This window comes from Mesocricetus auratus, unplaced genomic scaffold (assembly GCF_017639785.1).
Source record: "Mesocricetus auratus isolate SY011 unplaced genomic scaffold, BCM_Maur_2.0 Super-Scaffold_100004, whole genome shotgun sequence".
Taxonomy (NCBI): domain Eukaryota; kingdom Metazoa; phylum Chordata; class Mammalia; order Rodentia; family Cricetidae; genus Mesocricetus; species Mesocricetus auratus.
In genome coordinates this window covers 5,697,040-5,710,085 of record NW_024429189.1, presented here as the reverse complement: position 1 = coordinate 5,710,085, position 13,046 = coordinate 5,697,040, and the positions used below count along the sequence as shown (strand labels likewise).

The 13,046-nt window shown below is 49.8% G+C and overlaps 1 protein-coding gene across 2 annotated transcripts; it reads left to right on the top strand.

Moving 5' to 3' along the window:
• On the top strand, positions 1-4,392 carry LOC121140323 (von Ebner gland protein 1-like). Of its 2 annotated transcripts, none has more exons than XM_040745192.1 (7): positions 1-158; positions 608-741; positions 2,129-2,199; positions 2,576-2,686; positions 3,238-3,339; positions 3,526-3,552; positions 4,240-4,392. In XM_040745192.1, the coding sequence occupies exons 1-6, from the start codon at positions 72-74 to the stop codon at positions 3,549-3,551; spliced, it is 531 nt and encodes a 176-aa protein (XP_040601126.1). In that variant the 5' UTR covers positions 1-71; the 3' UTR covers position 3,552; positions 4,240-4,392. The 2 variants fall into 2 exon arrangements, with proteins under 2 accessions (XP_040601126.1, XP_040601125.1); XM_040745191.1 differs by having other exon boundaries at positions 4,237-4,392.
• The last annotated feature ends 8,654 nt before the right edge of the window (positions 4,393-13,046 follow it).

The following is a 13,046-nucleotide window of genomic DNA, read 5'->3' as shown; positions in this document are numbered from 1 at the left end:
GTGAGGTCCCAGCACAGCTTTCTCAGCCTGCAGAGTGACTTGTTGGACGCCTGTGAGCACAGACTCTGGAGATGAAGGCCCTGCTCCTGAGCTTTGGCTTTGGCCTTGTTGCTGTCCTGCAGGCCCAGGAATTCCCTGACACGGAAGAGATCCAAGATGTGAGGCTGACATGGGCAGGAGCTTCAAGGGGGTTTATGGCAGACAGGGGGGTTGAGGTTGGTGGTTGGGCCCCCATTCCTTCTTCATCTAAAGAGACATCATTTTAGAGTAAGGCTTTAGCCCCTGCTCTGAAGGAATGGCAGACATAGCATGAAGATTCTGGTCAGATGGGCCTGGGTGCAGAGGGCTGGAGGACTCCAGAGTCCATGTTCATCCCTCTTCACTACTCTCCAGGAGCCCAGGGATCTGTGACAGTGTCACACTTGCAAGAGGTGAAGGCCACATTGCTGTGGCTCTGGTGGAGACTGTTTATTTGATGGGTTGATAGAAAGGGAGCCTGGGAAGTGTTTCACTTGTCCAGAACGTGGGAGCCAACTAGAAGTGGGGCCTAAGGACTAGGAGCACTCCTGGGGTCTACCTGAGCCCTGATGGGGAGTGCTTTCTGCAGGTGACAGGAACATGGTACATAAAAGCTACAGCATCTGACAAGGAGATTCCTGAAGAGCTTGAGTCTGTGTCTGTGACTCCCATGACCATCACAGCCCTGGAAGGGGGCAACCTGCAAGTCAACTTCACTGCCCTGTGAGTGTGACAGCTAAGTTGGTATCATTCTTCTTGACCTTAGCTTGCTCCACACAGGAGAGCTGGGGGCTGAGTGGGGTGCAGTGGGTGAGCTGGGATCTTGGGGTTAACAGTTTCAATGAGGGTGCCTCAGACTAGAGAGGGTCACTGGATGGTAGATAATTCAGAGAAAACATCCCAGGTGAAAAAGGGCACCCACTTTCTATTCTGATGGGACATGCTTTGTCAGTGACCCAGGCTCTTGGGTAAGGGTTGGACTCCCAGACCCAGCATGAACATGCAGTCTGGACCTGTTCACCTTCCAAGGTAAAATTCTTCTTGGGAGAGAGACAGAAAGCAGAATTTCAAAGTGACCGCGAGTATGTGCAGTGCCCTAGGGAGACATCTGTTTTTTTATTTTATTTTCCAGTTTAAATTTAGATAAGAAACAAGTCAGTTCCAGGTCCCTCTCCCTTTCCCTCCCCTCCTCCCGTGCCCTCCCCCTCCCCCCCCCCCCGTTATCCCCTCATTCCCCAGGGAGGGTGAGGCCCTCCATGGGGGTGTCCATAGTCTGTCATTTCATATAGGGCAGGGCCTAGACCCTTCCCCAAGAGTTCAGTGTGAGAGTGCACCTCACATTGTTCTATGGGAGTCCAAAGTCCGTGTGTATACTTGGGATGGGTACTGATCTGCTGCCCAAGGCTCAATAGATTACCTAGGGAGACATCTTATAGGGCTCTGCACAGACCCTGAAATTCTAGCCCAATCTCACCTGTGTGATCTATCGTCAGTGTGGCCAGTCACTTGTGTGTCCTGTCATGTGTGTGACCTCTTCTCTGTGTAGACTCACACGTGTGTGACTTCCCATTTGTGTGGCTTCTACCTTCGTGTCTGATCTCACATTTGGGCTCCTGTCACTTCAGCGATCCCTGAACAACATGACAGTATCTGAGATGTCTTATTGGGATCTGGAATTTGGGCCGCCCCCTGGCCTCGCAGTTGCCCTTTGTTCTTTTCCTCCAATCCCACTCACTGAAGAGTTTCCTCAGCTGGCCAGGTGACAGTGATTGGGGGCTGGTCCCTAAATATCTCCAGGGACAGAGGGTGAGCCACAGGAGCCACATGGGAAGGGAGGGTTTGCTTCAGACAATGTCTACACACCAAGTGGCCCAGGTTCCCCAAGGGAATGAGAAGAGGCTATCAGAGTGCAGGCAGCACATGGCATGACACAGAACTGGAGAACTGCAGGATTCAGGGGACTAGAACATGTGACTCAGGAGACCTGCTGGTAACACACTTAGGACTCCTTGGCCACCTTGGAACAAGGCATATGGGCCATGCTATGGGTGCTGCCAGGAGGGGAGGTGTGTGGCTGGGCAGTGTGTCTCACAGACCTTCTGTTTTCCAGGATTGTAGATCGGTGCCGAGAGGTGAGCTTTGTCCTAGAGAAGACAGATAAACCTGACAAATACACAGTTGGTGAGTCCCTAACCCTGAGAGGGCTGTACCCAACCTGCCATGATACCTGTGAGGCCAGTGTGGCTGTCCCAGGGTGCCCCAGGGCCTGAGAACCTTTACTTCTTCTAACCCTGCTAAGACCCAGTCACTCTCATGAGGCAGTTTTCCTTACACATAGGAACAGCTGACCCCAAACCCTGCATCAGGTGTGGCTGACTTGTCCCTAGAAGACACCTGACTGTTGTCCTAGGGTCACTGTTGCTGTGATGCAACACAGTGACAAAAAGCAAGTGGAGGAAAGGGCTTATGTTGTTTGTATTTCCACATCATTGTTCACCATCAAAGGAAGAAAGGCCAGGAAGGCTTATTCAGGATCTGTGTCATTGTACCTCCACAGATGGGGGCACTCACGTGCTCTACGTCATGCCATCTGCAGTGAAGGACCACTACATTTTCAACTGGGAGAGCAAAAATCACGCATTTCAATTCCGATTGGCAAAGCTCCTAGGTGAGTCCCATTGTTGTGAGGTGGGCCAAGGGTTCATGGGGGAGGGGGTTCGCTACCGTTGGGGTTCCAGGTGCAAGAAGGATGGCTTTAGACACAGGAACCCTCACATGAAGACCAGCCCCAATCACAGCAGTACCATTGTCCTCCTTGCCTGGAGACAAAGGCCTCAGAGCCTCTGAGGTCTCCCCGCGGCTGGGTACTTGTCCACATAGGCACAGAGACAACATGGAGCCTCAGCCAAGGGTGACATATTCCTCCAGAAGGGGATTGGTCACACTGTTCCCAACTGCCTGAGAGAAACTCAGTTAAGATGAAGGCACTATGCCCCTGTGTCTTGTTGTTCAGAAGTTATGGAGGGGAGAACATGGTGTTCTGGTCCTCCTTTCTCTGGACTCTCCTCTCTCACAGGCTTCTGGGTCATGTTCCCTCGTGAGTGGGCAATGTCTCACTCTTCACCCCAAAGTTGCTTAGTCCTCTGAGCTGGGAAGGAAATTCTATCGGCTCCCTCAGCTCTGTTCCTGACACCATGTTCCTCCTGGCCTCACCTATAGGCAGAGACCCTGACATCAACCAGGAGGCCCTGGAAGATTTCCGGAATGCTGCGAGAGTTGCAGGCCTCAATGCAGAGAAGATCTTCATCCCCAAGCAGAGTGGTAGGAAGCAAGCTCCCATGTTCCGCTCCCCATGCTGGGAAGCCAGCTAGTCGCTCAGGACAACAGGCTGTCTCTCATCCAGCTTTGTCCTTTGGGGCTGGGGACATGCTGGCTGATGGGAGGGGCCTTGGTGTTCTGTCCAAATTCCCTGCCTCTCATGAATCATGTGTTTTATTTCTCTGACAGAAACCTGCTCTCTAAGAGGCAATTAGGGTAAGTGGCTAGTATGGGAGACATTTGAGGAAATATGGTCCTGGGGTGAACAGAGCTTCAGGAGACCCTGTGTTCTAACCTTCCCTACCTGTGCAGACAGGCACAACCTGTGTTCTTGGAATGCACTCCTCCTGTGGGTATTTTGATCAGGATTCCTTCCTGGGTGTTCTGTCCTGGACACCAGGAACCTGCCCTCACTGATACTGTGCAGTTGCTTTGCAGTGGAGAGAAAGCCTCTCTGTGGTGTTCCCTGAAGCTCCCTGCAGAAGGGACATTCTTCCCTTGCCCCTCCCTTTCCCTGGGTTACCATGTTGACTCCATTTATGACATGGATTGCTTTAAAGGATGTGGCAGCCATGCCTGGGGTCCAGCAGCCTTGCTGGGTCCCTCTTTGCCGTGTGATGGTTGGGAGATGTAGTTCAGAGAACCACCAGAGGCCAATTGACTTGGTGTGGGAAACCCCTGAGTCCAGCCGCATCCTCGTCCTCCCTTGGTTGTGTGGTTGCCCTGAAGTCACCTGTCCCTTCTTTGTACATGGTCATGGAGAATTGTGGGACTCCTTTTGGGGGGAAGAGGGGTAGAACGACCTTTGCACTGTCTATACCTGGTGAGTCTGGCCCCTGCCATCCCAACATTTCCCCTCATGAATCATGTTGTCTGCACTGACCCTCCTCCTTTCCACAGCAGTGACTCATGGGTCCAGGCCTGCCTCACAGCATTGCTCCACCCAGGCCATCTGAGCAAGGGACGCAGAAGGAGCGCCCCCTCTCTGTCCTGGCTTCACCCATCCCTTCCCTCTGTTCCCTACTCCCCTGCTTCCCATTAAAGAACTTCATCATCTCCCTGGTGTCTTTCCATGCTGTGGCTGGTGAGGGGACTAGGCAGGATGCTCTCACATGGCCCGGAGACTTGGTGGTTATTTTTAGAGGAGGAGAAGCAGAAAACTTGGTAGGATGTATGGGTCCTCCCAGCCTCTTCTGGTTCTCATGGTGGTTTTTTTCTGGGCAAAGGTCAGAAAGTGTTGGGTGCATGGGTTCTCGAGAAGCTGCTCTACCCCGGGCACCTTTAGTGACTTCTGCTGTGTCCTCTCATATCCAGATGACGGGTGTGGTGGGAAGAGTGTGTGACCAGAAGTGAGGTGCTCATATAACTTACTGGCAGGTGGTGATCACCTGGTGACCATGGCAGTAATGGGGATGGCACCATCCATTAGTGTACTGGCTCATGATAGGGCCAGGATGACATTAGGCACTCCTCTTGAAAAATGGACAATGGTGTGACTAGTCTATGCAGTCCTCCTTGACAAAGTCCTATGTATCTGGAGGCGGCTCATTGCTGCGTGACCCTGCTAGTTAGATGTCGCAGTCTACCGTGGTCTGGCTGCTCTTTACTAGCTTGACAACATGCAGGACTCCCCTTGGCAGAAGGCATCCTTTTCTTTATCTGATCTTATTGGAGACTGACTCTAGGCCTGGATGCCTGACTTACTTTTGTATCACTCATGAACACTGTTTCCTGCAGAGGCTTTCCCTCTGCTGCCCAAATGGTAATTAGACATTGCTCTAGGAATAGGAGTTTGCTTCCACAGATGATAACTAAGAATTTTAGTAGGAGCTTTAAGATAGGGGTGTGTTGTTTAATACAAATTAGGTGAGTGTCTTTCCCAAAATCGTCCTGAGGTTCACACTGAGCTGTATGGGAAGACCACTGTGATGATGGGCACCTTTCTCCTAGCGAGCAGGTATCAACCGAACTTCCTTGGGTACCAGAGTAACTCCATCATGACCTTGCACTTCCTGGGCCCACAGATATTGGCAGGGTTGGTTCAGGATGCCTGGCCCCCTTGGGACATTGGAGGTATCACATACAGAATTCTTGGGCCATGCAATCTGTTTCTTCTCTGAGGAGGGTCCTGAAGTCCTCCATATGCAATGGTTCCTACAGTACTACATGTACCTGCCATTCTTGTGGAAGCATCGTGTGCCTGGCCTTCACTGGCTCTGACTTTTTGTGATGATTATTCTTCATCTCCTTCCCATGATCACCTCTGGCCATCAAGATGGCCTTCCACCAAGCATAGTCACCTGGCCTGCAGGCACTTACCCTGGGCATCCTGGGCCCAGCATGGTTTGTCCATTGGCATCATCTTTCTGCTGGACAGAACTGAAGTGTGGGGTCCATTTAGAGGAAGGGATCTGAGATGGTGGATCTGATGAATTGGCTTGACTTAGAGGCTGGGTTGTTTCTGTGTTTGGTGCCAAATCCTCCAGAAGAAGTGACTAGACCTAAGACTGATCTGTAACATGGCAATATGTAAGAGATCAGAGATGGTTTTTTCTTTTCTTTTCTTTTTTTGGTTTTTGGAGACAAGGTTCATCTGTTTAGCTCTGGCTATCCTGGAACTTCCTCTATAGACCAGATGGGCTGAGATCCACATGCCTCTGTCCACAAAGTACTGTCATTAAAGGCATGTGCCACCACACCTGGACCTGGAGTTATAGATAGTTTTGAGTTACCATGTGGGTGCTAAGAATTGAACCTGGGTCATCTGGAAAAGTAGCCATTGCTCTTACCTGCTCAGTTATCTCTGCGTTCGCTGAGATCACAGATTCTTAAGACCTCTTCCCAAAAGAAGCTTCTACACAAAGACTTCCATAGCACAAGGCCAGTGAGAGCCCCATAATGTCATGGATTCTTCTATCATAGGCAGCTTCCAAAGTGGTTCTCAGAAGTGTCCATGAGTGTCACATTCTTGTCCAGCACCTTACTGGCCTCTTTATTCCTTCCAGAAGACCCTAAGAAAATGAACAATGGTTATCTGCCTCCAAATTTGGTTGACTTGTGCAGTCCAACTGTTTCAACCCTCCCACTTTCAGGGACTCTCCTTGTCCTGAGACTTTGATGTCCCCTTCCTGCTCAATCTGTGGGCAATGGTGGCAACATTGCCTTGTCTATGCTCTCTCTCAGCACGTGTGTTCAGGTAGAGGCATGGAATCCTCTCAGCTCCCAGGATTTGTACCCAGTTTAGGTCTGCTGAGTGTTCATGAGCACCTGGATTCATAGAGCTGAGGCAGTCCTATGGAGGGTCATTAACTCCATCCCCACATTTCTTCCGGGATCAGCTATGATGGTGTTCAGCCACAGTGAGGATGATATCTATTTCTGCCAAAGAAAGTTAATGATCGAGGCATCTTCAGGACCCTCAGGACATCTTTCCTTTTCCTTCTCAGAGATCCAGGTAGACTCATGTGCCTCTCATCCATCCTTCTCCCTTGATACACCCCAGCCCTTCCTTCCCCTTTGGCGCCATAGCCCACAACCCTTGGGTCGGAACTTCTTTCTCTTCATGGCTGAGTGTTGTTCCCCTGCATGGATCAGTCACAGTTTATGTAGTGGGTAACACTGAGACTCTTTCTGAACAGAGGAGCTCTCAATGAACCTTACAACTTCACTTTTCCTTTTTTATTTTGCTTGGTTTTAAACAACTGTCAACTTGGAGGTAATACATCTCAGGAATACACCAGTGTCTCCCTGTAGCTCCACTGTGTACAGGAATAGTTGGTGCCAGGATCTGATAGAACAGTCACAGAGACCAAGCCACACATTACTAGGAAGGCAGGCAAGCCTCCTTTATTGGCATTTCAGTGTGAGCTTACCAACTTCCCCATGAATGGAAGGTACAACCCTGTGACCTGAAGGGATCTGGGTGTTGGTGGCTTAGGTTCTGGGTTTGAGGACAGACATGTCCTTTTCGGAGAGCGCGCTCCTTTGGGACAAAGCTTCCTCACATTCAAATGACAGTCAGGATGACTAATGACAATACTGAGTACAGTCCATTCAGCTCCATGCAAACAGAGTGTTGCACACCATGCTGGGATCTTTGTGCCGTGAAAGCAGGCAGGTCCTGCCTCCTGGGTATAGGGCAAAACAGCTGCAGGGAAGCCAGGAGCACAGTACATGCATGGAGACCATGCAGCTGCTCCTGCTGATCGAAGGACTGAGAGAGGAAAGCAGTGGCCTCTGATGACTCCCGACAGCTCCAAGGATCTGGGGAAGACTGTGGACAGGGTGAGAATCACAGACAACCCTGCCTTACCTTCATGCTCATGTATGCACAGAAAGACATTGCATCAAGCAACTCATGGGGCTGGGAGCAGTATGATATCTGCCTGTTCTCTGGGGAGCATCCAGGGCCTAAGAAATTGTTTAGGGAAGCTTGCTGTGACACCACAGACCACCTTCCATGTTTCTTAGCTTCTCAGCCTTTGTCTTTTTTCAAAAGTGCTCTGTTTGGAGTTTTTATTTTGTAATGCATCATAAAAAGATGAACTGCAGTCATCCATGATTTGTTCAAGGAATTTTTCATGTTTACACTGTTGAAACAAGATTAAGGTCTGGGCTGCATCTCAATTATCTGCAGGACAGTGATGTCCAGTTGTTGCTTTAGCAGGGTGGTCTTTGGCCTGGGAAATGTTCTCTCTGACCATTTGATATTCACCACTTTTATGGGACCAGCTGTTTCTGCTTGCTAGAGACACACACCTGCACTCAGAGAATGCATGGGTTATAGCTCTGGCCCAGCCTTTGTCTTCCTCTCTTCTCCTGGTGGACATGGAACACACTTGGAGGGGATCACAGGGTTCATGGCATGGTGTAATTCTGTGACTATAGCCACTGATTCAAGCATCAGGTGAAGGGTTAGGCTCACCCTATGTTAGGCCCTGTGGATGAAAACAGGGAAGGAAGGGACAAATGTCATTCCCTTTTCTTGTGTTCTAGGAAATCCACTGGCTGTGTCAGTTCAAGCTGACCCTGGATGAATTCAAAGAACATGTCAAATCTGAACACTGAGTTCCCTGGGGCCCACATGGTGGAAGGAGGGAACAGATTTCTGCAAGTTGTCCTCTGACCATCTCTCTCTCTCTCTCTCTCTCTCACTCTCTCTCTCTCTCTCTCTCTCTCTCTCTCTCTCTCTCTCTCACACACACACACAGAGCTAGCATAAGCTTATGTCTACTTAGCTAAGATACAGACTTGTCAATCATGTTCTGAAAATGATGGCTGACTCAGTCCAATGACCCAGATGCCTCCACTCTTACAGGGCAGCTCTGGGCACTGTGGTACCCAAGGACAATACATAGCTCTGAAGTATTCTCCAGACGCTAACATCACCAGCCACCGTGGCTTAGGTATGCATCCTGAGCCCTGTAGCACTCACTATACTCTTTGCCTCTGCCAGCATTCTCCAGCAGCTCTGCTCCCGAGTCTGGAACAAGACCCCACAGGCCCATTTTCTCCGCTTATGTACATTTGGGGCAGGGATGTCATATACATTTACAAGCTGCCAGTGAAGGAGCACTACATCTTCTATGGTGATGGACTTCATTTGAGAGGCAAATATATCTGAAAGAGTTCATAAGTGAGAGGGCCAGGGACCCCTCTTCCTGCGTGGTCTCCATTACCTGGTACCAGTTCCATGTGCAGCAGCTACAGCCTTGAACTGGGGTCTAGGAAGTTTCTTCTGCTGATCTCTTGGTGCTGGGCACAGGGTGCTGTCCTTGCAGTTTCCAAGATCTGATGCTGGAAGGGATGGATCAGCTGGGCACGTACTTTTGGCGGTGAGGGCTGATGTGTCTCTCAGAGCCTTGACCACTTAGGCTAGAGTTTCCAGTCAAAACAAATCATGAAATGCTATTTCCTGGGTTCTCATGCTGTATGACAGAGCAGTTTGAGGGGTTGTGTCCTACCAGATGCCTTTGGTGGTGAGATCCCTCCAGGGTCAGGAGACAGACCAGTATACCCAGGACACAGGATTTTCTAGGTCATGTTGTCACCCTGCATGGCTTTTAGGAAGTGTCATACCCTGGTGGTCACACAATGGCTCCATGTGACCAACAGCTGGGACTTGTCCATTCCTCCACTCATGTCCCCCTTCTATTTTCACCCTAAGTTCTTGCCTCCCCTCCTCCTCCTACCTGCTGCAGGGTGAACACCCATGTGCTGGGCAATGCTCTTGTGTCACTGGACCCCTGCAGAGCTATACAGTCACACTCCTGCTGCTCCTCTGACCTCTGCCCATAGGGAAGTGTCTGAAAGAAAACCTGGAGAACCTTGGAAGAATGTTAGAAATCCACACGGTGCAAACGATTTCTGCAGGAAAGCATTGTTGTCCCTGAGCAGAGCAGGGAGAGGACGCTCTGCTCTGTCACACCCTCCCACATGCGTCCTCTCTGTCAGCCAGGTCGCTCTTAAGGTTCTCTGTATCCCTGGCATCTCATTGTACCACCATGTGCCCTCCTGTCCCCTCACAAGGACAGCAAGGTCCCAATCCATGTCTTGGTCACAGGAGCGTCTAAGCAATAGTGTATGGTGCCTGAGTCTTCACCCAGTGCTCTTCCCCGGCCCTGGATTTTATTTGTTTCTATAGAAATTGTGTCCCTGGAGATCACAATTGTAAGTGATCCCTGGAAGGACCTTAGGACAGCACAGACTCCTCAGTTCCTGAGGTCTGAGGTCCATCTTCTTGGGTCTTGCTACTGGGATAGGAGAGACCCAGCTTGGTCAGGCAGGACTGTCCATCCCAGAAGAAGGCCCCAAGCTCAATTTTTAGCACAGTTGGGAAGTCTCTCCTTCTTTTCTCTAGAATTCTTCCAATACTCTGGTGTCCATGTGGCCTCATCTCCGTCCAACACACCCACCAAAGATGTTCACTGATCTGTCTGGTTGCTTTAGCGCAGGATTGTGTTTAGAGACTTCCCTGGCTCGTTGTTATGTCAACTTGACACATTCTAGAGTCATCTGAGACGAGGGTACCTCAAATTAGAAAATACCTGTATAAGAGCAGGCTGTAGGCTAGGCTGTAGGGCATTTTCTTAGTGATTAATGTGGAAGGTTCAGTCCATTAGAGTGTGGTCAACCCTGGCCTGGTGGCCTTGGTTGCAGAAGCAGGCAGGCTGAGCAAGCCACAAGGAGCAAGCCAGTAAGGAGTTTCCTTCATGACCTCTGCTGGGAAGTGTGACTTCTCTAGCTTCGATCTCTGGGACCAAAGAAACCGCCCAGTAGTTTGCTTAAGTTCAGCTTGATCTAACTTACTGTATCAGTGGAGAAACTTGTAATGGGGGTGGAGTGGGGAGGTGGGCAGAAAATCTACTACCTCTGTTCCTCTTCTGGTCACAGCTGCCTTCCAGAGCTGCAAACCCTGAGCTGGCCCTGCCATCAACCCATGAGAGTAACCCCCTCGGATGGCTCTTCTCTCTGGGTCACATTCCATCAAGAAGCACTACTCCAGACCCTCTCATCCTGGATCCTCCCTACCCACAAGGCCACCCTCCCAGAGTCCTCTTCCCAGTCCCTACTCCCACCCAAATCCAAGTGAAGCACTGAGCTGCTATTCTAGACTCAGCAAGCGGACATGAAGTCTCCTGTGTCAGAAGCTCTAACACAAGGCTGAGGAGCTGTGGGAGCTGAAGATGGTGGCATCCCTTAGTCCTGTGGAAGTTCATTTGATGAGCCACCACCTCCCATGTCTTTAAAAGATGTCTGTTAAGTGGGCAGGAAAGTTTGGGAAGTGATGGGGAACAGAGGTCCCTGTCCTCACAGAGAAGCACTAAAAGAACCAGGAATGCTAATCATGCAGGTGTGTCTCCACAATGGAGGAATTAAAACTGAATACTGGCATTTCAGCCAGAAAGCTGAGAGTGGAGGTTGTTAATGACCTGGTGACCTTTTTGCTATTTATGGACGCAGACCTCACCCTAATTCCACAGAATGATTATTTCAGGCTCTTCTGTCCCTAGACAATTATCTGTCTTTAGGGGAGATTTTGCAAGTACTTTATGGCCTGCTGACCTCTATGCTGTTGGTCAGAGACCACGCTAGATCCTAGGCCTTTTAGCTATAGAACCCACCCTCATGATCACATGTACTTTGTAAATGAGTCTCTGTTGTGCATCTGGAATCAGACTGATAAATATGCTGACATATATGCTGCCTGGCATTTGGATCCCTGAAGTCTGATCCAGGTTTGCAAAGTCAATCTGCACCAGGTTTTCATTCTTATCTCTTTACGAGGTTTGCTTTCCTGTGCCACACCTGTAGGGACCCCTTCATGGAAGCTATTGGGTTGGGCAGGACTGGGCTTCAAATTGTGTTCAGGTCACAATGGGACTTTGTAACATAGGGAGGTGGTTACAATGGGGCACTTTGTGGACTCCTGTGGGGGACCCAGCAGCATGTGGCCAGGCAGGGCAGGCAATGGTCGAGAGAGGATTGCTAGATCCCCCATCATCACCCTGCAAGCAGGGCAGAACTGAATGCAGTTTCTCTGGGTATTTTTATTCACTGTTGCCCTCCCCTCATAGGAGGCTGCCGTGAGGGAGGAGTGGTCCTGTACATTGAATGATAAGTACAGACATAGAAATTGCCAGTTTCATAGGGACCTGGATTCCTGGATCACGAGTATGCAGCATCATCCTTCTCTGAGACTATGTTGATTAATTCCAAAGGAGCATCAGTAGTAACCCTTCAGCTGAACTCCCACCCCACGCTTACCTGTTCTCCTTTCCTTGCCTCATTCTGCCCAGACCTGGTTCTTGTTGTAGGCAATAGGTCATCCTGAAAAACAGGATCCACTCCTTCAAGTGTCTGGAGGATGCTAAGGTGGTCTGGACATATTGGAGGGGACAGGTGGCCAGAATCTTTCTTACAAAGCTGTTGGGCACAGAGTGTGTCCCTATTCTACAGATCTTATAGTGGTGTTATGCCCAGATTGTGGAACCCTAAAAACCCACCAGTGAGGAAGTGACACACCAAATGTATAAACAATGGTTTCTTTTTGTGGTGCCCGCGCCACAAGCAAGTCCAAGGTATCAGGAGAAGAAAGACAAGATGTCCAGCTGTTTGTACTAAGAGAATGCATGTGCTGCCTTTATTGCCAGGGGAATGTGTGTGTGTGTGTGTGTGTGTGTGTGTGTGTGTGTGTGTGTGTGTGTGTCTTTATTGCAAGTGCTACAAGGTCTCTCTCTTGTAGGAGGGAGCAGCTTTATATACAGGCTTACAGCACAGTGGAAAAACCCCAGGTGGAAGAGAACGTGTTTTCCTCCTGCTGGATGTTGATGTCAGAGAGTCAAGGCCAGGGCAGGAAGCCAGGACTAGAAAACAGGATGCACTTAGACTGGAAAACAGGATGGACTTTGACTGTCCAGTGACTCACAGAGACCCCAGGGGGCTGGGGCCCAACATCTTTTTATTACAAGCTTCAGCTCAGATTCTGCCTGTTTGGGAACAAGCAGAATGCTGCTTTTTGACTGAGGGGGGTTTTAAAGGGAAAGTTCAAAAGACTGGATGTCTTGACATTAAAAAGTTTTTATGGTTACATAGGATGAAACAATAACTGTATGTCTAGGCAGGATGCAAGTAAGCAGGATGCTGTAGAGGAAGTAAGTTTGTTAATTATCCCTTGGGCCAGGTACTTTTACAACCAGGAACTGACAGAT

What these genes read in the sequence shown, in the direction of transcription:
- LOC121140323 (XM_040745192.1), top strand. Translation starts at nt 72, where the DNA reads ATGAAGGCCCTGCTCCTGAGCTTTGGCTTTGGCCTTGTTGCTGTCCTG. An exon ending in ACCTGACAAATACACAGTTG is followed by an intron (nt 2,200 to 2,575) that starts GTGAGTCCCTAA and finishes GTACCTCCACAG; the next exon opens with ATGGGGGCACTCACGTGCTC. An exon ending in CTTCATCCCCAAGCAGAGTG is followed by an intron (nt 3,340 to 3,525) that starts GTAGGAAGCAAG and finishes TTTCTCTGACAG; the next exon opens with AAACCTGCTCTCTAAGAGGC.